Here is a 24208-nt window from a genome sequence, read left to right on the forward strand (position 1 = left end):
GTTATTTTATTACTTTAGTTCATTTAGCGAATATATTCTTAACTCTATTTCTTGAACTGCATAGTTGGTTACGGGCTTGTCTGTAAGAGTTTCACGGTAAGGTCTACACCTGTATCAGGCGCATGTGACAAATACAATCTGATCTGATTTGGATTGGATCTATCCATTAATACAATCATATAGGTAGAAAAGTCCGTCCCAGAGCCCCATCCAATCTAAACCACAGGTTCACATCTCAAGACAAAACAACTCTTTCATGGTTCTTTTGTTACCCACATTAGTCATGTAGCACACGATCTCATCTCAACCCAAACACAACCTTTCCCCAACTCACCTTTCTACGAGCCATATCTGGGCTAGTATTACCTGTGTTTGTTCACCACTCACCGAGAGAGCGCCATTCACTTTGCACACAGAGATCAGTCACATGTGCTTGAGGTAGTGTTTGAATGAACGCTTCCCATAATGGACTGTGTGCAGAGTTGTGCTTGATGTTGCCTGGTTGGTTGGAGCTATGGGGGACTGTTTGGAAGGAAAACACCGGCCCACAGTCCCTTGGCTGTGGGTTCACTGGTTGCACCAGTTCAGGCTTAAATAAATACGACTAGTTGCGATTTAAGTGAACACATGGGACCTGCTCTACTGAACCTCATAGACAGAGTGGTCCCAGCAGACACCTGGGACCTGCATAGACAGAGTGGTCCCAGCAGACACCTGGGACCTGCTCCACTGAACCTCATAGACAGAGTGGTCCCAGCCGGCTACGACAAGAACACATCATTATACAGTAGGGCATGTAGAAGCATACAGGTAATAATGTACACAGATCACTGCCTTGCTATAGCTCCCCCTCTCATTCACTCTCTCTCTCTCACACACACACACCGCCTCTCCCTCCAGACACACAGACACACACACACCGCCTCCCCCTCCAGACACACAGACACACACACACAGTCCAAAATTATTGATGGTCTCTCTTATAAAACCCAGTCTGTTCCCTAAGGTATTCCCGGCAACATCACCGGGACTAAAATATCTAGCGACCCAAATAACTTCCCCCTGTTGGAACTGTCTGAGGCGCCCAACGTTACACCGAAGCCATTTGTTTGACTGGGTAATTAATTTCCTCCTTTTTATAACCAAGTGTTTATGGCCTATCTAGGCCAAGAGTGTACAGTAGTGGGCCAGGGAGAGGTGGGGGATGCAGTCTACTGTATATTGCCTGGGAGACAGAACATCATAGACATACATTTGCTCTAAAATGGCTGAAGGACAGGGACTGGGGTCACAAGATTACAGTAAATAGGATCAACTGCTTGAATGGGGTCCTCTTTGGCCAAATATAGGCCTTCTATAGGTCTATACTGGTAGTGCAATGAGACAGACCAATAGTACTGATCAAAACCAGGCCACTGATGTCAGAAGAAGACCGTGAGGAATGACTTGCCCCAGGATTCATCAAATCACTGAGGGAGAAGATAGTCTCCAGACTAAATAGAGACCATCTGCCAGTTCAGCAGCCTAGCATTAGTTTCTGTAAAACCAGCCACCCTCCTCTCCTCCAATCCCAGCAAAGTTAGCCTGTAGCTGCTATTGTGGTGAACCACAATGTAACTGACCGGGGTTCAAATCTAGGTCTGAACTTAGCCCTCTGAGCTAAAGCCTGGGCATTACTGTCTATAGTATAGCCGTAGCCTAACCACCACTGATGCACTACAGCTGATGGTGCATATTGTATTCCAGTAGCCGGGTCCAGCCAGCAGCCTGCGTTGCTCTGAGTGAGAGACAGCAGAGGGAGGGAGGGGGGAGGACATTACATCGAGGTCCTGACACACACTGGCTGACTGGAGAGCGGCCAGGTCGTGTTGGAACTGAGGAAATGATTACTCAGAGCATATGGAAATACCGCTGGGTTTGCATATTGGGCCACAGAGCTGAAGACACACACACACACACACACACACACACACACACACACACACACACACACACACACACACACACACACACACACACACACACACACACACACACACACACACACACACACACACACACACACACACACACACACACACACACACACACACACACACACACACACACACACCTCTTATTGGGCAACTCAAAACCACCACATCTTCAGCATCCTACCTCTTCTTAGTAAAGGAAGCCAAGGTCACTTAACATTCTGAACCTAACCACATGCCTCCATGTTCCCATTACAGCACTGTACTCTCATGTGATCAGTCCCTCACTCTCTCATTCATCCCAATCTCCCTCACCATCATCCATGGGTAACTCTATATCCCAATCTCCCTCATCCATGGGTAACTCTATATCCCAATCTCCCTCATCCATGGGTAATTCTATATCCCAATCTCCCTCACCATCATCAATGGGTAACTCTATATCCCAATCTCCCTCACCATCATCAATGGGTAACTCTATATCCCAATCTCCCTCATCCATGGGTAACTCTATATGCCAATCTCCCTCATCCATGGGTAACTCTATATCCCAATCTCCCTCATCCATGGGTAACTCTATATCCCAATCTCCCTCATCCATGGGTAACTCTATATCCCAATCTCCCTCACCATCATCAATGGGTAACTCTATATCCCAATCTCCCTCACCGTCATCCATGGGTAACTCTATATCCCAATCTCCCTCACCATCATCAATGGGTAACTCTATATCCCAATCTCCCTCACCGTCATCCATGGGTAACTCTATATCCCAATCTCCCTCACCATCATCCATGGGTAACTCTATATCCCAATCTCCCTCACTGTCATCCATGGGTAACTCTATATCCCAATCTCCCTCACCATCATCCATGGGTAACTCTATATCCCAATCTCCCTCATCCATGTGTAACTCTATATCCCAATCTCCCTCACCATCATCCATGGGTAACTCTATATCCCAATCTCCCTCATCCATGGGTAACTCTATATCCCAATCTCCCTCATCCATGGGTAACTCTATATCCCAATCTCCCTCACCGTCAACAATGCGTAACTCTATATCCCAATCTCCCTCACCATCATCAATGGGTAACTCTATATCCCAATCTCCCTCACTGTCATCCATGGGTAACTCTATATCCCAATCTCCCTCATCCATGGGTAACTCTATATCCCAATCTCCCTCACCATCATCCATGGGTAACTCTATATCCCAATCTCCCTCACCGTCATCCATGGGTAACTACCAATATGACAGAGGCTGAACCGTGCATAAGCCACAGACGTTTATCCTGCACTATGTTCCTGTCTGTAAGGCTTCCCCATTCTGTCTCTGGGGGAATCTGAAAGGGCATCCTTTTTCATATCTAGTGCACTACTTCTGATCTAAAGTGCACTACTTCTGATCTAAAGTGCACTACTGTTTAACTCTCTCCTTCCACGTCACAGTAAAGGACTCTTTGGCTGTTACTGGATGTCAATCCTTGCTTCCTCCGTCCTTGTTTCCTCCATTCCTCTCCTCTCTCTCAAAGAGCATAGGAGGAGGTCGTCAGAGGGCAGGGTCCTGGGATCCTCTCCTCCAATCCACTTTACCAGAAAGGTGAGGAATGGAATAAACGAGGATGGAGAAAACAGATTTGACATCTCCCTTCTCTAGACCTCGATGTTCCATGGGTAGGTGGGATTATTGTTCCAGACTAAACAAACAAATGATCCTAAGCCTGCCTGGTGCTCGGTGCCGGCTGCTTAGCAACAGGTGTTGCTAGACTAGAGAGATCTGAGGTTGATTTTATGTTTGGTTGTCAACAGCGGTTGATCATTGATTTGGCATGCTAGGACACCTTCCACTGACGTTTGTCTGGGGTAAAAGGTTATAGAAGAATAGGGCAGACAAGTAAAGTACCATGTATCCTTGGTACACTGTGTTCAGTTGGAACAAAACTCCATGGTCTTAGATAACAACAATGATGAACCTTCTCAGTCTTCCAGTTCCTCACCGATGCTGAGTGTGAGAGACAGACAGGGAGAGAGAACGAAACAGAGACAGGCAGTCAGACAGGCAGGCAGGAAGACAGACAGGCAGGAAGACAGACTGAGACCGAGAGAGGATATAAGAATTGCCAAAATGCCAAATTTTAAGGACATGTCGGAAATGTCTGAGCCCTCTCTCTCGCTCTGGTTGCAATGTCAGGATGAATTGCGACGAGGCATGTCGGATCACTCTAAAGCACTGTAACAGCTTCCCATCTCCACTCAAATGATGTGAAAGTCATTGCCTGGCCATGTGTGAGTCTGGTGTGAGAATAAATGACTGGCTCCCTCTCCCCACTGTTAATCAAATCCCCCCAGGGCAGGGTTGCCAGATATGCTCGACGTGCTCGTCCAGCGCGGAGATGACAGAATCCATACATAAAGATGTGCTTTCCCTCCCCTTTTCTCCTCCTCCTCCTCCTCATCCCCTCTTCCCCCCTCTCCTCTCATCGTCTCTCCAAGAGGGTGCTACTGACGTGACAGTCACTCCTCTGAATGAGACGAGCCAGACAAATGAACGCATTGTCTCCTCCTTCCATCCTCTTCTTTACTTCATCAACACTCCACCTCTCCGTCGACTCCTTTTCAATGCATCACCCACCCATCACTCGCAATCATCTTCTCGCTTGTTGAATGACGAGCTCACCTCTTGGAGGAGCAGGCAGAGTGCATTGTGGTCCGATCACTTAAAAGATGTGTTCTGAGGTCAGAGGGTGACACAGACAGACACACACAAAATGATGATTATGAAGTGATTCACAGTGGAGTGCTTGAATGCCAGTTGAATAATGAGGGCTTGCTTTTGGCAACAGCCTTCTAATGCTTGTATGCATGTCATTTTTCTCCCTGACAGTGCAATAGGAATCTCATTAAGAATCTCCTTGCTGTCAGTCTTTGTATCTGGTCTGAATTGCACCCTGAACTCTATTGTTCAGTGTTAGATACGTTAGATTAGCCTGGTGGTCCAGTCTATGTTAGTTTATATACATTAGATTAGCCTGGTGGTCCAGTCTATGTTAGTTTATAGACATTAGATTAGCCTGGTGGTCCAGTCTGTGTTAGTTTATATACATTAGATTAGCCTGGTGGTCCAGTCTGTGTTAGTTTATAGACATTAGATTAGCCTGGTGGTCCAGTCTGTGTTAGTTTATAGACATTAGATTAGCCTGGTGGTCCAGTCTGTGTTAGTTTATAGACATTAGATTAGCCTGGTGGTCCAGTCTGTGTTAGTTTATATACATTAGATTAGCCTGGTGGTCCAGTCTGTGTTAGTTTATAGACATTAGATTAGCCTGGTGGTCCAGTCTGTGTTAGTTTATATACATTAGATTAGCCTGGTGGTCCAGTCTATGTTAGTTTATAGACATTAGATTAGCCTGGTGGTCCAGTCTGTGTTAGTTTATATACATTAGATTAGCCTGGTGGTCCAGTCTATGTTAGTTTATATACATTAGATTAGCCTGGTGGTCCAGTCTATGTTAGTTTATAGACATTAGATTAGCCTAGTGGTCCAGTCTGTTAGTTTATAGACATTAGATTAGCCTGGTGGTCCAGTCTGTGTTAGTTTATAGACATTAGATTAGCCTGGTGGTCCAGTCTGTGTTAGTGTATATACATTAGATTAGCCTGGTGGTCCAGTCTATGTTAGTTTATAGACATTAGATTAGCCTGGTGGTCCAGTCTGTGTTAGTTTATATACATTAGATTAGCCTGGTGGTCCAGTTTGTGTTAGTTTATAGACATTATATTAGCCTGGTGGTCCAGTCTATGTTAGTTTATATACATTAGATTAGCCTGGTGGTCCAGTCTGTGTTAGTTTATAGACATTATATTAGCCTGGTGGTCCAGTCTGTGTTAGTTTATATACATTAGATTAGCCTGGTGGTCCAGTCTGTGTTAGTTTATATACATTATATTAGCCTGGTGGTCCAGTCTGTGTTAGTTTATATACATTATATTAGCCTGGTGGTCCAGTCTGTGTTAGTTTATATACATTATATTAGCCTGGTGGTCCAGTCTGTGTTAGTTTATATACATTAGATTAGCCTGGTGGTCCAGTCTATGTTAGTTTATATACATTAGATTAGCCTGGTGGTCCAGTCTGTGTTAGTTTATATACATTAGATTAGCCTAGTGGTCCAGTCTGTGTTAGGTTTAGCCAGCTCCTCTCTGTCAATTCATTGTCATGCAAGTGTCTGACGACGATGATACAAGAGTTAGCTACAGCAACTAGAACAGAATATATAACTGTATTAGACTTAGATACAGCAACTAGAATAGAACTGTATTAGACTTAGATACAGCAACTAGAATAGAATATAACTGTATTAGACTTAGATACAGCAACTAGAATAGAACTCTATTAGACTTAGATACAACAACTAGAATAGAACTGTATTAGACTTAGATACTGCAACTAGAATAGAATATAACTGTATTAGACTTAGATACAACAACTAGAATAGAACTGTATTAGACTTAGATACAGCAACTAGAATAGAATATAACTGTATTAGACTTAGATACAACAACTAGAATATAACTGTATTAGACTTAGATACAGCAACTAGAATAGAATATAACTGTATTAGACTTAGATACAGCAACTAGAATAGAACTCTATTAGACTTAGATACAACAACTAGAATAGAACTGTATTAGACTTAGATACTGCAACTAGAATAGAACTCTATTAGACTTAGATACAACAACTAGAATAGAACTGTATTAGACTTAGATACAGCAACTAGAATAGAATATAACTGTATTAGACTTAGATACAGCAACTAGAATAGAACTCTATTAGACTTAGATACAACAACTAGAATAGAACTGTATTAGACTTAGATACAGCAACTAGAATAGAACTCTATTAGACTTAGATACAACAACTAGAATATAACTGTATTAGATTTAGATACAACAACTAGAATAGAACTGTATTAGACTTAGATACAGCAACTAGAATAGAACTCTATTAGACTTAGATACAACAACTAGAATAGAACTGTATTAGACTTAGATACAGCAACTAGAATAGAACTGTATTTGACTTAGATACAACAACTAGAATAGAACTGTATTAGACTTAGATACAGCAACTAGAATAACTGTATTAGACTTAGATACAGCAACTAGAATATAACTGTATTAGACTTAGATACAGCAACTAGAATATAACTGTATTAGACTTAGATACAACAACTAGAATAGAACTGTATTAGACTTAGATACAACAACTAGAATAGAACTGTATTAGATTTAGATACAACAACTAGAATAACTGTATTAGACTTAGATACAGCAACTAGAATAGAACTGTATTAGACTTAGATACAGCAACTAGAATATAACTGTATTAGACTTAGATACAGCAACTAGAATATAATATAACTCTATTAGACTTAGATACAACAACTAGAATAGAACTGTATTAGACTTAGATACAGCAACTAGAATAACTGTATTAGACTTAGATACAGCAACTAGAATAACTGTATTAGACTTAGATACAGCAACTAGAATATAACTGTATTAGACTTAGATACAGCAACTAGAATAGAACTCTATTAGACTTAGATACAGCAACTAGAATATAACTGTATTAGACTTAGATACAACAACTAGAATATAACTGTATTAGATTTAGATACAGCAACTAGAATAGAACTCTATTAGACTTAGATACAGCAACTAGAATATAACTGTATTAGACTTAGATACAACAACTAGAATAGAACTGTATTAGACTTAGATACAGCAACTAGAATATAACTGTATTAGATTTAGATACAGCAACTAGAATATAACTGTATTAGACTTAGATACAGCAACTAGAATAGAACTGTATTAGACTTAGATACAGCAACTAGAATAGAACTCTATTAGACTTAGATACAGCAACTAGAATATAACTGTATTAGACTTAGATACAGCAACTAGAATAGAACTTCATTAGTCCATCTGTAGAATAGAACTTCATTAGTCCATCTGAGATGGAAATTCTTATTTTATTCTGCTCCAGGTCACCAAAGCCTATTTCCTCTTGAATTCTGTCCTCCTGTTTTCTAAGAAATGGCCGCTCAGTCATAAGATAGTGTCTCCTGAGCGCTGCGTAACGCCCTCCTGAGAAATGACGCTCAGTCATAAGATAGTGTCTCCTGAGCGCTGCGTAACACCCTCCTGAGAAATGACGCTCAGTCATAAGATAGTGTCTCCTGAGCGCTGCGTAACGCCCTCCTGAGAAATGACGCTCAGTCATAAGATAGTGTCTCCTGAGCGCTGCGTAACACCCTCCTGAGAAATGACGCTCAGTCATAAGATAGTGTCTCCTGAGCGCTGCGTAACGCCCTCCTGAGAAATGACGCTCAACCATAAGATAGTGTCTCCTGAGCGCTGCGTAACGCCCTCCTGAGAAATGACGCTCAGTCATAAGATAGTGTCTCCTGAGCGCTGCGTAACGCCCTCCTGAGAAATGACGCTCAACCATAAGATAGTGTCTCCTGAGCGCTGCGTAACGCCCTCCTGAGAATGACGCTCAGTCATAAGATAGTGTCTCCTGAGCGCTGCGTAACACCCTCCTGAGAAATGACGCTCAGTCATAAGATAGTGTCTCCTGAGCGCTGCGTAACACCCTCCTGAGAAATGACGCTCAGTCATAAGATAGTGTCTCCTGAGCGCTGCGTAACGCCCTCCTGAGAAATGACGCTCAACCACATGAAGCTCCTTTCATAAAGAGTGTGTCATGAGTGATGTCATCTCAGGACAATCTCTGTCCTCTCCTCCACATGCTGATGATCTATTGGATTCCTGGGACAAAGCTTTGCTCACCAACCTCTTTCTTCTGTCCGATTCCTTTGAGGTGGATTCATAGAATTGCTATTACGTCACTTCATTACTTTGAAATGTAGAGATCTGCATCATATCAGATGACGATAGTGATTTATCATACAAGTTACTGCACGTCTGACAATATTTCAGGGTTTTCTCACTACGAATTGAGAAATGAAGGAAAAATGTATGGAAAAATACTAGAATTGAATTGAATGAATCCCTCCATAAGTGAACGGCTGAATTGAAGACTGCTCCTATACCAGTAACCAATCAGCATCAGCAAGGAAACATGGCCATTCTAGAGAGGACTGCAGGCTTGGTGGTGAAGGCAGACATAGAATAAGCTAGAGAGGACTGCAGGCTTGGTGGTGAAGACAGAAATAGAATAAGCTAGAGAGGACTGCAGGCTTGGTGGTGAAGACAGAAATAGAATAAGCTAGAGAGGACTGCTGGCTTGGTGGTGAAGACAGAAATAGAATAAGCTAGAGAGGACTGCAGGCTTGGTGGTGAAGGCAGATATAGAATAAGCTAGAGAGGACTGCTGGCTTGGTGGTGAAGACAGAAATAGAATAAGCTAGATATATCCTGTATCTCCCCATACAGAACATGCACTCACAACACACTGGAGCTTATCAGAAACACAGTCTCAGAGGTCATGTCCTCACACAAGTGTGTGTTTTTGTGTGTGTGTTTGTGTGTGTGTGTGTTTTTTTGTGTTTGCGTTTTTGTGTGTTTATGTGTGTGCGTACACGTCCTCTTACACACTAACCAGAGTGCTGCCGTCTGACAATCCCATTGGGAGTTGATTCTTCATTTCATATGAACGAGCTAAGGAGGTGGGAAGGAGGGAGAAAAGGAGGAAGGGAAGGAGAGAGGGAGAGACGGAGGGAGGGAGGGAAGGAGAGAAGGAGAGAGGGAAGGAGGGAGAGAGGGAGAGTGTAAGTGCTCTCCTCCTCCAGTCTGCATGCTGTGAGAAAGCAGCTGGGGCCCTACTGAGGATTACAACACACACTCACTCACGCACGCAGCCGGCTGGCTGCAGACAGGGTCAGGATAACACAAGAGACACTCCGGGGCAGATTCCCTGGTCAGTCAAAGGGAAAGCCGGTCAGTCAGTCCAGCTCCATGTCTGTCTCTTCATGCTTTTCTTTTTCTTTGACTCTCTATATCTCTCTATCTCTACATCTCTACATCTATCTGCTCCTGCAGGCTTGGCCCAGTGGACTGTGAAATGTGAAACCCTGCAGTAGCAAATGTGCATGCTTGGCACTTCTCTCCTTTATCTGACTGTCCTCCTCTCCTCTTCTCTCCTTTCCTTCTCTTCTCTCCCAGCCTCTTCTTGCCTCTACTCCCTCTCCTCATCTCCTTGCCTCTACTCTCTCCTCTCCCAGCCTCTTCTCGCCTCTACTCCCTCTCCTCATCTCCTTGCCTCTACTCTCTCCTCTCCCAGCCTCTTCTTGCCTCTACTCCCTCTCCTCATCTCCTTGCCTCTACTCTCTCCTCTCCCAGCCTCTTCTTGCCTCTACTCCCTCTCCTCATCTCCTTGCCTCTACTCTCTCTCCTCATCTCCTTGCCTCTACTCTCTCTCCTCATCTCCTTGCCTCTACTCTCTCTCCTCATCTCCTTGCTTCTACTCTCCTCCTCGCCTGTACTCCCTCTCCTCCTACTCTCTTCCTCCTCTCTCCTCCTCCTCTCCTCTCCAGTCCTCTCCTCCCCTCTTGTCTTCTCTCCTCTTCTTTCCTCTTCTCATTTTTCCTCTCTACCTTTTCCCTTCTCTCCTCTTCTTGCCTCTACTCTCTCTCCTTGCTTCTACTCTCTCCTATCCCCTCCTCCTCTCCTGTCCTGTTCTCTTCTTGTTTCTCCTCTCATTTCTCCCCTCTCCTCTCCTCTCCTTCCCTCTCCTCTTGTCTCCTCTCCTCTCTGCTTTATTCTCCTACCCTCTTCTCCTATCCTCACTCCTCTTTCTTCTACTCTCTCTCCCTCTCTTCTCCCATCCTCTCCTCTCTTCTCCTCTCCTGTTCTCTTCTCGTTTCTCCTCTCCTCTCCGCTTTCTTCTTCTGCCCTCTCCTCATCTCCTCTCCTCTTGCTCTCTCTCTCCCTCCCTCCTCTCTTTATCATCAACCACCACTGCTACCTGCCAGGTTGCTGGAGATATCCACACACATGCACACACACACACACAGCTCCTCTATAAAGACATGCTATTTCCCTTTCACTACATTTAGAAACCAAGCACATCTCTGATACAGTAGAGTGATATTCGGCCATGTTGCCTGAGTACTGACTAGACATCCCTTATTGTGAGTGAACCCTGAAGGACAAAGTGAGTGTGTTGGAGGGCAGACAGACTGTCTGTAGGTCAATGTCAGCCAGCTCTTGTGTTGTGGCTGTAGTATTACAGTGTAGCCATGAGGTCCATGTGATGTTTTTTTATTTTTTTTTTATTTCACCTTTATTTAACCAGGTAGGCTAGTTGAGAACAAGTTCTCATTTACAACTGCGACCTGGCCAAGATAAGGCATAGCAGTGTGAACAGACAACACAAAGTTACACATGGAGTAAACAATTAACAAGTCAATAACACAGTAGAAAAAAGGGGAGTCTATATATACATTGTGTGCAAAAGGCATGAGAAGGTATGCAAATAATTACAATTATGCAGATTAACACTGGAGTGATAAATGATCAGATGGTTATGTAAAGGTAGAGATAGAGATATTGGTGTGCAAAAGAGCAGAAAAATAAATAAATAAAAACAGTATGGGGATGAGGTAGGTGAAAATGGGTGGGCTATTTACCAATAGACTATGTACAGCTGCAGCGATCGGTTAGCTGCTCAGATAGCAGATGTTTGAAGTTGGTGAGGGAGATAAAAGTCTCCAACTTCAGCGATTTTTGCAATTCGTTCCAATCACAGGCAGCAGAGAACTGGAACGAAAGGCGGCCAAATGAGGTGTGTGATGTGGCCAGTGGCCAGTGATAATTCTACATCTACCAACTGGGTAGACAGGGAATAACAAAAGGGAATAACAAAACACTCTACAAATTCTATCAAGACAGCTGGTCAGTCAGTCATGTGACAAAATAGGCAATGTGCTCCTATTCAGGTTATGGTTGGGTGCTGAATCTGTGTATTGTATTGCACGTCCTATTCATGGTCTATGGTCGGGCAGTCTCACCTCGTGTAGGCCTAGCAGCTGATGCCATAACCACCTGATTTATGCCCTGTAGACAGGGAGGAGGGAACACCACCACAATGCCAGTGGTGCCCTTTAAAACCAAGGTTCTATCACAGCATCACTTAAAGCATCACATGTCTACTGTGGGCCACAGCATTAAGACAACATTGTTCCATGTGCCAGGCAGAGTTTTATGTGTTTTATACAGGCAATATTTCTCCATGGAGGTGGACAATGCCAGTCGCTTGTCCCTGAGTGGCTGCCGTCAGGTAGACAGGTCTGTTATAATGACTTATCTGGTCTGGGGATGTCAACTCCAGACCTTGAGACATTTTTCATTCACTCACACAAACATCTAGGAAATATTGCAAGCATATACATTGTAAGTACAATAGGCTGTGTCTCTAGAGTACAACATTTTGAAACTACACCAGGCCTATGTCAGCCTGGATTTAACACTCATTCTACCAGATTGATGACAGGTTGTATTCTCCAGACCAGGATTCTACCAGATTGATGACAGGTTGTATTCTCCAGACCAGGATTCAGATTGATGACAGGTTGTATTCTCCAGACCAGGATTCTACCAGATTGATGACAGGTTGTATTCTCCAGACCAGGATTCTACCAGATTGATGACAGGTTGTATTCTCCAGACCAGGATTCTACCAGATTGATGACAGGTTGTATTCTCCAGACCAGGATTCTACCAGATTGATGACAGGTTGTATTCTCCAGACCAGGATTCTACCAGATTGATGACAGGTTGTATTCTCCAGACCAGGATTCTACCAGATTGATGACAGGTTGTATTCTCCAGACCAGGATTCAGATTGATGACAGGTTGTATTCTCCAGGCCAGGATTCAGATTGATGACAGGTTGTATTCTCTAGACCAGGATTCTACCAGATTGATGACAGGTTGTATTCTCCAGACCAGGATTCTACCAGATTGATGACAGGTTGTATTCTCCAGACCAGGATTCTACCAGATTGATGACAGGTTGTATTCTCCAGACCAGGATTCAGATTGATGACAGGTTGTATTCTCTAGACCAGGATTCTACCAGATTGATGACAGGTTGTATTCTCCAGACCAGGATTCTACCAGATTGATGACAGGTTGTATTCTCCAGACCAGGATTCTACCAGATTGATGACAGGTTGTATTCTCCAGACCAGGATTCAGATTGATGACAGGTTGTATTCTCCAGACCAGGATTCAGATCGATGACAGGTTGTATTCTCTAGGCCAGGATTCTACCAGATTGATGACAGGTTGTATTCTCCAGACCAGGATTCTACCAGATTGATGACAGGTTGTATTCTCTAGGCCAGGATTCTACCAGATTGATGACAGGTTGTATTCTCTAGGCCAGGATTCTACCAGATTGATGACAGGTTGTATTCTCTAGGCCAGGATTCTACCAGATTGATGACAGGTTGTATTCTCCAGACCAGGATTCTACCAGATTGATGACAGGTTGTATTCTCTAGGCCAGGATTCTACCAGATTGATGACAGGTTTTATTCTCCAGACCAGGATTCTACCAGATTGATGACAGGTTGTATTCTCTAGGCCAGGATTCTACCAGATTGATGACAGGTTGTATTCTCCAGACCAGGATTCTACCAGATTGATGACAGGTTGTATTCTCCAGACCAGGATTCTACCAGATTGATGACAGGTTGTATTCTCCAGACCAGGATTCAGATTGATGACAGGTTTTAATCTCTAGGCCAGGATTCTACCAGATTGATGACAGGTTGTATTCTCCAGACCAGGATTCAGATTGATGACAGGTTTTATTCTCCAGACCAGGATTCTACCAGATTGATGACAGGTTGTATTCTCTAGGCCAGGATTCTACCAGATTGATGACAGGTTGTATTCTCCAGACCAGGATTCAGATTGATGACAGGTTGTATTCTCCAGACCAGGATTCTACCATATTAATGACAGGTTGTATTCTCCAGACCAGGATTCTACCAGATTGATGACAGGTTGTATTCTCCAGACCAGGATTCTACCAGATTGATGACAGGTTGTATTCTCCAGACCAGGATTCAGATTGATGACAGGTTGTATTCTCCAGACCAGGATTCTACCAGATTAATGACAGGTTGTATTCTCCAGACCAGGATTCTACCAGATTGATGACAGGTTGTATTCTCCAGACCAGGATTCTACCAGATTGATGACAGGTTGTATTCTCCAGACCAGGATTCTACCAGATTGATGACAGGTTTTATTCTCTAGGCCAGGATTCTACCAGATTGATGACAGGTTGTATTCTCCAGACCAGGATTCTACCAGATTGATGACAGGTTGTATTCTCCAGACCAGGATTCAGATTGATGACAGGTTGTATTCTCCAGACCAGGATTCTACCAGATTGATGACAGGTTGTATTCTCCAGACCAGGATTCAGATTGATGACAGGTTGTATTCTCCAGACCAGGATTCTACCAGATTGATGACAGGTTGTATTCTCCAGACCAGGATTCTACCAGATTGATGACAGGTTGTATTCTCCAGACCAGGATTCTACCAGATTGATGACAGGTTGTATTCTCCAGACCAGGATTCTACCAGATTGATGACAGGTTGTATTCTCCAGACCAGGATTCTACCAGATTGATGACAGGTTGTATTCTCCAGACCAGGATTCTACCAGATTGATGACAGGTTGTATTCTCCAGACCAGGATTCTACCAGATTGATGACAGGTTGTATTCTCCAGACCAGGATTCTACCAGATTGATGACAGGTTTTATTCTCCAGACCAGGATTCTACCAGATTGATGACAGGTTGTATTCTCCAGACCAGGATTCAGATTGATGACAGGTTGTATTCTCCAGACCAGGATTCTACCAGATTGATGACAGGTTGTATTCTCCAGGCCAGGATTCAGATTGACGACAGGTTGTATTCTCCAGACCAGGATTCAGATTGATGACAGGTTGTATTCTCCAGACCAGGATTCAGATTGATGACAGGTTGTATTCTCCAGACCAGGCCAGAGCCATGTCAGTAATACAATAACATGACATTTATCAATGGTTACATAGTGTTTCAAATGCCTGCAGTAATATCTGGTGTGTGATTGGACAGTGATCTTGAGTTAAGTCTGGATGTTTGAGTGGCTGACAGCAGGAAGCCAATTAAGAAGGTGACTAGAGAGGGTAAAGCCATGGTCATGGACCACTAGCCTTCATTTACACACAAGAACTCTACTGGCACAAGTAGCCGGCATCAAATGACCACGCACTGCTGTTGTCTGCAGCCCAGCGATGCTGGTGGCGAAATCGATCATCCAAAACTGCTTCCATCAGCGCAGGTGGATGGCATGCTGCATGGAAACCGCGTGGTTCTTTAAATGCCTTTACACGCACCGCGTAAAACAAGAAACATCGAGACTTTATGCATACAGAGAAAACTGAACGTGTATATGTTGTCTTTCTTGCATAGTAAGTGAAACAGTTTACTTCCCAGCAGACCAGAGTTGAATAACGCCTGCGGCCCTACGGAGAGTAGGTTGGTTTCACCATGTGTCCCCCGGCGTGACATTTCACCATAGAGCCTGTGCTTATAAAAACTATGACACAATGTGACTCGGAAACCTCGAGGCTTGACTCCTGGACCACATCATTCCCCCATTATAATCCCCCTCTTCCTATTCCCCATTTCCACAGCATCTTGTAAAAAGACCACTTGCTTATCTCGAACGGCAACCCTATACATCTGCGTTAATACATTATGCATTTGAATGGGGAACCTCCTCGCCTCATGCCGCCGAGGGTTTCAAAACAAGTAATCCGACGGAAGCAGATGTATTATTTATGTACAAAGCACTGGTTTTATTATTCAGAGATCTACATCATCCCTGTCGAAATTATGACCGCTTTTCCCTAATTGCTGTTGACAGCTGAGACCATGCGCACCGGTGAAGGATACATTAGCGGCAGCGAATAACAACCTGCGCTCGGCTCAACACAGAACAGCACTCCGCTGGTATGATCTAATATCATAACACAATCATACTTAGTACAAGTTTACATTGCGACACTGTTAATTAGACTACATGCTTCAAGTTAATCACACAGGGTAATATTCTTAACAATACCGTAACAATACATCGTGCAGATTTATTTGCCTAGTATGAAGATTTAATTGCAATAGCGCAGCGGTTTCCTTTCATAAACTCATCTATTTGACAAGTTACTATTATATTTAGGCTATAGTACCTCTCTCTCTGAACTTGTGATGCAAGATATTGGAGGAAAGTTGACGCCTATGTCAGTGATTCGGGCGCACTTCGGTGGCTTTGCCAAACCACCATCAGCAATATAGCTACACTTAACGATTAATATAGCTAACGATCGAAACTCTCGATCGAAACTCTATAGTCACCTGCTGCCAGTTCTCCTCCAGCGAAGGCATCGCAGAGAAGTAGCCGGTGTCATGCACGAGCTGGAGTTCCTGAAAAATACCGTGATTCGCCAAAACGTCCATGGTGATGCTCTGTATGCGGAGCGCAGAAAGGAGACTGTTCCACGAAAAAAAGGAATCCGGCTGCGCCTAATCAAATGTCAAAATCCACGTTCATGCCAGTCCTTTCAGGAAATATAATGCATAGAAAGAAACATAAACAGATCCGAAAGAAGGAAATATATAGTTTCACTATTTGCTGGAGACTCTAATGAACGAGTTTAGACTTGGTGATAAACGCAAACTTGCAGAGATGATGGAGGCTCCATGTGTATCCGTAGGATATTGCTAGGTAGTAACCTTGCTCATCCCCACTAGGCTTTTCCCCAGCGCTCCGCTTCCGTAGGAAAATGTTCGGGCAGGATGGTAGTAGGCTACAGGCATCGCAAGACAAACGGGGAGGAGAGTAGCGAGTGGAGGGGCGTGTACATACTGTCAATCAACTTCGTGCGTGGCTATATAAGGTAAATGGCTTTGACGATCCCGCCAAAGGGGCGATTTGACAGGTTAAGGTGTGTAAGAGGAGGAGATATGCAAATCATTGGACCACAATAGGCTCTCGGTTATAGGCCTACACATTAACCATATACTCTACGTGTGACTAAAGTAGTAGACCAAAGAATTTAGAAAGACAAACACAGACCTTGGAGTTGCTTTGAAGGTACCAGGTCACCCGTGATACAAGTCAGTATTCGACATCCATCCATGTCTGAGGAAGTCCGGAAATGACGTGAAAAAGGCCACTAGGGGCAATTGTGAGCGCTGTTACCTTTTAAGTAGGTTTCGTTTTGTTTGGGTGTTGGGGATGGTGAATGGGGGTGTAAGCATCTGCTACTGTTGCAGAAAGTTGAACCCAGTGATAAAAGTAATTTTTGAGACTTTGGTTTTAAGCCTGTCCCAAACCTTAACCCTTACGTTAACCATTTGGAGTTAATGACTAACCTCCCTCTAGTGCAACAGGTTGCATGTTCGAATCCAATGATAGAAAGTTATTTTTTAGATTTTTGTTTTAAGCCTATCTCAAACCTTTACCCTTAATCATTCAAAGTTCATGTCTAACCTTAACCACTTCAACATTGTGCGTTTGGAACAACTTCAAAATGATGAAAGTCTAATTGTGACGTGAGACTGTGAGAGTTTGTTGAAGGAACCAACATGTAGCAGTACATGTAGGATATACCCTGTGTCTTTCTCATTTGGGGTCACCAATTTACACAAGGCCCATTATGTGAGGTAAACAGGATATAGTGTATATAACAGTATTCTTCAGTGCAATGAAGTTGTTGGAATACGCCTCAAAGTTTGTGAATGGAACATAACTCTCGTTTGACAATAGACTACCATTGTGTGTTAGGGGTGCTTGTCACTATGACCTCTTCTGAAAGAGGACGTGAAGGAAGACTCCCCATGTGAGAATGAACTCAACCTTTCATCCCCAGACCCTACAGTTTCTTAGTCTATGTAGACAAGATTGTTGGCATCTTAAAAGTCCTGCTGAGACTGAGTCTGCCCTAATATGGACACCGTAATACAAACATACAGTACCAATCAAAAGTTTGGACACACCTACTCATCCAGGGGGTTTTCTTTATTTTGACTATTTTCTACATTGTAGAATAATAGTGAAGACATCAAAACTATGAAATAACACATATTGAATCATGTGTTATCAAAATACATTTTAGCCACCCTTTGCCTTGATGACAGCTTTGCACTCTTGACATTCTCTCAACCAGCTTCACCTGAAATGCTTTTCCAACAGTCATGTGCTGAGCACTTGTTGGCTGCTTTTCCTTCACTCTGCTGTCCAACTCATCCCAAACCTTCTCAATTGGGTTGAGGTCGGGTGATTGTGGGGGCTAGGTCATCTGATGCAGCACTCCATCACTCTCCTTCTTGGTAAAATAGCCCTTACACAGCCTGGAGATGTGTTGGGTCATTGTCCTGTTGAAAAACAAATGATAGTCCCACTAAGCCCAAACCAGATGGGATGGTGTATTGCTGCAGAATGCTGTGGTAGCCATGCTGGTTAAGTGTGCCTGGAATTCTAAATAAATCACAGACAGTGTCACCAGCAAAGCACCCCCACACCATCACACCTCCTCCTCCATGCTTTATGGTGGGAAATACACATGTGGAGATCATCCGTTCACCCACACCACGTCTCACAAAGACACGGCGGTTGAAACAAAAAAATCTCAAATTTGGACTCCAGACCAAAGGACAGATTTCCACCGGTCTAATGTCCATTGCTCATGTTTCTTGGCCCAATCACGTCGCTTCTTCTTATTGGTGTCCTTTAGTAGTGGTTTCTTTGCAGCAATTCGACCATGAAGGCCTGATTCACACAGTCTCCTCTGAACAGTTCATGTTGAGATGTGTCTGTAACTTGAACTCTGTGAAGCATCTACAGTGGGGCAAAAAAGTATTTAGTCAGCCACCAATTGTGCAAGTTCTCCCACTTAAAAATATGAGAGAGGCCTGTAATTTTCATCATAGGTACACTTCAACTATGACAGACAAAATGAGAAAAAAAATCCAGAAAATCACATTGTAGGATTTTTAATGAATTTATTTGCAAATTATGGTGGAAAATAAGTATTTGGTCAATAACAAAAGTTTATCTCAATACTTTGTTATATACCCTTTTTTGGCAATGACAGAGGTCAAACGTTTTCTGTAAGTCACAAGGTTTTCAAACACTGTTGCTGGAATTTTGTCCCATTCCTCCATACAGATCTCCCCTAGAGCAGTGATGTTTTGGGGCTGTTGCTGGGCAACACGGACTTTCAACTCCCTCCAAAGATTTTCTATGGGGTTGAGGTCTGGAGACTGGCTAGGCCACTCCAGGACCTTGAAATGCTTCTTACGAAGCCACTTCTTCGTTGCCCGGGCGGTGTGTTTGGGATCATTGTCATGCTGAAAGACCCAGCCACGTTTCATCTTCAATGCCCTTGCTGATGGAAGGAGGTTTTCACTCAAAATCTCACGAGACATGGCCCCATTCATTCTTTCCTTTACACGGATCAGTCGTCCTGGACCCTTTGCAGAAAAACAGCCCCAAAGCATGCTGTTTCCACCCCCATGCTTCACAGTAGGTATGGTGTTCTTTGGATGCAACTCAGCATTCTTTGTCCTCCAAACATGTCGAGTTGAGTTTTTACCAAAAAGTTATATTTTGGTTTCATCTGACCATATGACATTTTCCCAATCTTCTTCTGGATAATCCAAATGCTCTCTAGCAAACTTCAGACGGGCCTGGACATGTACTGGCTTAAGCAGGGGGACACGTCTGGCACTGCAGGATTTGAGTCCCTGGTGGCGTAGTGTGTTACTGATGGTAGGCTTTGTTACTTTGGTCCCAGCTCTCTGCAGGTCATTCACTAGGTCCTCCCGTGTGGTTCTGGGATTTTTGCTCACCGTTCTTGTGATCATTTTGACCCCCATTTTGACCCCTTGTTATCATTTTGATAATAATTGCTCCTACAGTTGATTTCTTCAAATCAAGCTGCTTACCTATTGCATTTTCAGGCTTCCCAGCCTGGTGCAGGTCTACAATTTTGTTTCTGGTGTCCTTTGACAGCTCTTTGGTCTTGGCCATAGTGGAGTTTGGAGTGTAACTGTTTGAGGTTGTGGACACGTGTCTTTTTATACTGATAACAAGTTCAAACAGGTGCCATTAATACAGGTAACGAGTGGAGGACAGAGGAGCCTCTTAATGAAAAAGTTACAGGTCTGTGAGAGCCAGAAATCTTGCTTGTTTGTAGGTGACCAAATACTTATTTTCCACCATAATTTGCAAATAAATTCATAAAAAATTCTACAATGTGATTTTCTGGATTTTTTTTCTAATTTTGTCTGTCATAGTTGAAGTGTACCTACAGGCCTCTCTAATCTTTTTAAGTGGGAGAACTTTCACAATTGGTGGCTGACTAAATACTTTTTTGCCCGACTGTATTTGGGCTGTAATTTCTGAGGCTGATAACTCTAATGAACTTATTTTCTGCAGCAGAGGTAACTCTGGGTCTTCCTTTCCTGTGGTGGTCCTCATGAGAGCCAGTTTCATCATAGCGCTTGATGGTTTTTGCGATTGCACTTGAATAAACTTTAAGAGTTCTTGAAATGTTCCGCATTGACTGACCTTCATGTCTTAAAGTAATGATGGACTGTCATTTCTCTTTGCTTATTTGAGCTGTTCTTGCCATAATATGGACTCTGTCTTTTACCAAATAGGGCTATCTTCTGTATACCATCCCTACCTTGTCACAACACAACTGATTGGCTCAAACACATTAAGAAGGAAAGACATTCCACAAATGAACTTTTAAGAAGGCACAATTGAAATGTTAATTGAAATGCATTCCAGGTGACTACCTCATGAAGCTGGTTGAGAGAATGCCAAGAGTGTGCAAAGCTGTCATCAAGGCAAAGGGTTGCTATTTGAAGAATCTCAAATAAAAAATATTTGGATTTGTTTAACACTTTTTTGGTTACTACATGATTCCATATGTCTTATTTTGTCATTTTGATGTATTTCACTATTATTCTACAATGTAGAAAATAGTAAAAATAAAGAAAAACCCTTGAATGAGTAGGTGTTCTAAAACTTTGGACCGGTAGTGTATATGAGACTGAGGCTGTCTTAATATATATTGACTCAGGAGACTAAAAACAGGTAGACGAAAACTATTCTGATGCCTACTTTCACCTCATCTGTTTTTATGTGAGTAACAGAGCTTATTTGCCTGGATTTGTGTCAGTCTAGTTTATACTGAGTTACCTTACACACACAAACACACACACACACACACACACACACACACACACACACACACACACACACACACACACACACACACACACACACACACACACACTCACACGGTGGCATGCAGCAGAGCCGTAATCTTATTACAGTGTTCTGGGAGGCTGGCTGACGGCCCTGGATGTGTGACTTACACATGGCATTTGGGGAGGGAGAGCACGCTGTGAGCTGATGAAGCACTGACTGACATTTATCCATTTGACTCGTTCAGCTCTCACTCTGTCTCACTCTCTCTCTGTCTCTCTTTTTCTCTCTCACAGACACAGGGACACAGACAAACACACGCATGCACACACGTAACCACACAGTCTCTTTCTCTCTACCTCCTCTCTACACCTCTACCTCTCCATTTTTCTCCCTACGTGTTGAGCCAGAGAGAGAGAGAGAGCTCAGATAAGATGTTCTCCCTACGTGTTGAGTCAGAGAGAGACCTCAGATAAGATGTTCTCACTACATGTTGAGTCAGAGAGAGAGAGAGCTCAGATAAGGTGAAAGAAAAACTAACGATAGAGCTCAGACCAAGACATGTAGCACCAACACACACACACAGGCATTTTGCTTATCTCTGCATGGTTGACTGAGGTGTAAATATTTAACAACTGCTGGTGAGGACCCTGGTCGGCATCTCTGGGGAGTAAACCTACCATCACACACACACACACACACACACACACACACACACAGTATGACCTTATCATACCAGCCTATGTTATGTGGCAGTAAACACACACACACGGCGTATCACCGTATCATCCCAGCCCATGTTGCATAGTGGTAAAGTGCATGCATACACAAGCTGCTATTGCAACATAAAAGCTTCCGTCGGTTCCATTGAGAGTCCCTGTGTGCATGCATATCATAGATAAAAAACAAACCGTCCACCACTCTGCTCACACTGTTGCACCGGGATGCTGACATCGCTTTCACCTGGCAGTTAGTGCTTTTACAGTATAAATAATTGAACGACTGCGATCCATCATTGGAATATGAGGCAGCAGGGCTGCTAATCCCGTCAGCTGAATGCAGGGCTTTTATTGAGGAAGATGGATCAGGACAATTTCAATGGACTTTAGTAGAGCAGAGAGCACAATGACAGATGCCCTTTACCCAAAAGGCAGTGGCTGGGTGTGTCACTGACAGGAGTTCACTCATTCAGGTATTTAAGCAGGATGAGATTAATGGGGACCTCTATGCTCGGTGTTCATTGGTTCTAGTCTATTATGGTAAGCCTGCAGTGGAGTGGAACATCCATATGACCGCACATTTCAATGGTGATGTCTATGTGTGTGTTACCGTGGTTGCACTTCCTGGGGCAGTTTCTGGGACTCAGATTCTATCTATTCTTGGACTAATAAATGTTTTCAATGGAGATGCTTCATTGAAGCGATCACTGGTGTAGTGGTGCCTGGAGATGTGGGTATACTCTCATTTTGCCAAAACATTTCCCAAACGGATCGCCCGGCGAAGTAATGGCGGCCTGTGTGAAAAATCATGTGAGAATTGTACTCTGAATGACCTAAAATGATCAATGCCATATTGGTCTCTCACAGTAAGACCAAACCAAGCTGTGCCGGTGAGTAGGCTAATAGTAGACTACCATTAAAACAGATGAGTCAGAAATGAACAGGTTTCTGATTGTTCCCATTTCTTTCAGGTTTTAGCTCTCAAAGTCACGCTTTTTTAATAGAAAAACAACAACATTGGATGTTCTAAGTTCACAATAATGCTTAAATCACATCAGGAGACCACTTTTGAGGACTGGGTCAAATCTGAGAAATTTATATTTTTTTGTTGTGTCGTTATCCTTTAATGAAAGTGTTCAGGCAACCAGTGTTTCTGTAGCACACATGAGATGGAGCAGAACAAATGGCCACTGGATCATGATATCATGTGGCCAGGAAGACATAGGCTACTTTAGTTAACGTTTCATTGAGAAGGTTTTGGGGAAGCCGTTCCATCTGAAAACAGTTGCATGTGTGGTGTACGTTTCAGAACAGTGTTTTCCAGCTGATGACATTCTGGAACATTGGCATGTTGGCTTAACCACCATGTGCACATCGCTGCACTCAAATGTGCAGAAATAACAGTTTATCAACATTTTAAGATAAACAGTCTGATCTGTTCCATCAACCTTATTAATTGATACAGCATATACCTCCACTACACTACTTTGATACACATCAGAGGGAATTATGAAGTGTGTATATGCAATGCCCACTGAAGAAAAGGTGTGTATATGGGTGTATACCTGCATATAGAGTACCACAGTATGAGTAATTATAACCATAACATCTATCGGTCAAACAGGGAAATGGTTCCATTCATTTTCCCCATAGGGGGTTTCAGAAACACTTCAAATACGGGCTGTGTTTCGTGTCTTCTTACCCTGGCGTGGCGTATTGATAACCATGTAAATCTCTCTCGGACAAGGTGACTTTTATCAATATATTTGCCTCTATTTACTCTCAGAATCGAAAATGCTAATTAGCAAAATCCCCTATGGGGAAAAATGAATGGTGGAAAAACGATTGGAACCATTTCCCTGTTTGACCGCTAAGTTTTATAGGTATTATGACACCTCCCCTGTGGGGCTCTATACCCTTCACTACACCACTGGAAGAGATTGTTCCTCAGCACAGGAAACAGGCTTTGGTTCAGCATGATGCAGTGCCTACACCCTGGATGTCTAGATGTGTATGTACATAGATAACTATACATATGCACTACCAGTTTGCAGCGGGAAGTCAAGACCACAGCTGAAATCTAAGGCCTTTTGTAGCACCCTAATGGACAGTTTTCCTCTTCAGACTATTTTCTAAGACTCTATGCTTGGGCCCTGAATGCTGCAGACCTCCTCACTACCATCCTCCA

The 24208-nt window shown here is 43.2% G+C and overlaps 1 protein-coding gene across 1 annotated transcript in view; it reads right to left on the minus strand.

Annotated features, from left to right (window-relative positions):
- LOC110514048 (Krueppel-like factor 7) overlaps positions 1-17113 on the minus strand; it is a 58918-nt gene extending 41805 nt beyond the window's left edge. The window contains exon 1 of the mRNA XM_090242275.1: positions 16435-17113. Within this exon, the coding sequence (XP_090098401.1) occupies positions 16435-16536 (102 nt within the window). The 5' untranslated portion in view covers positions 16537-17113. The remainder of the gene's footprint in view (positions 1-16434) is intronic.
- Positions 17114-24208: the final 7095 nt, after the last annotated feature.

This window comes from Oncorhynchus mykiss, chromosome 7 (genome assembly GCF_057628025.1).
Source record: "Oncorhynchus mykiss isolate SJ-2025 chromosome 7, ASM5762802v1, whole genome shotgun sequence".
NCBI lineage: Eukaryota > Metazoa > Chordata > Actinopteri > Salmoniformes > Salmonidae > Oncorhynchus > Oncorhynchus mykiss.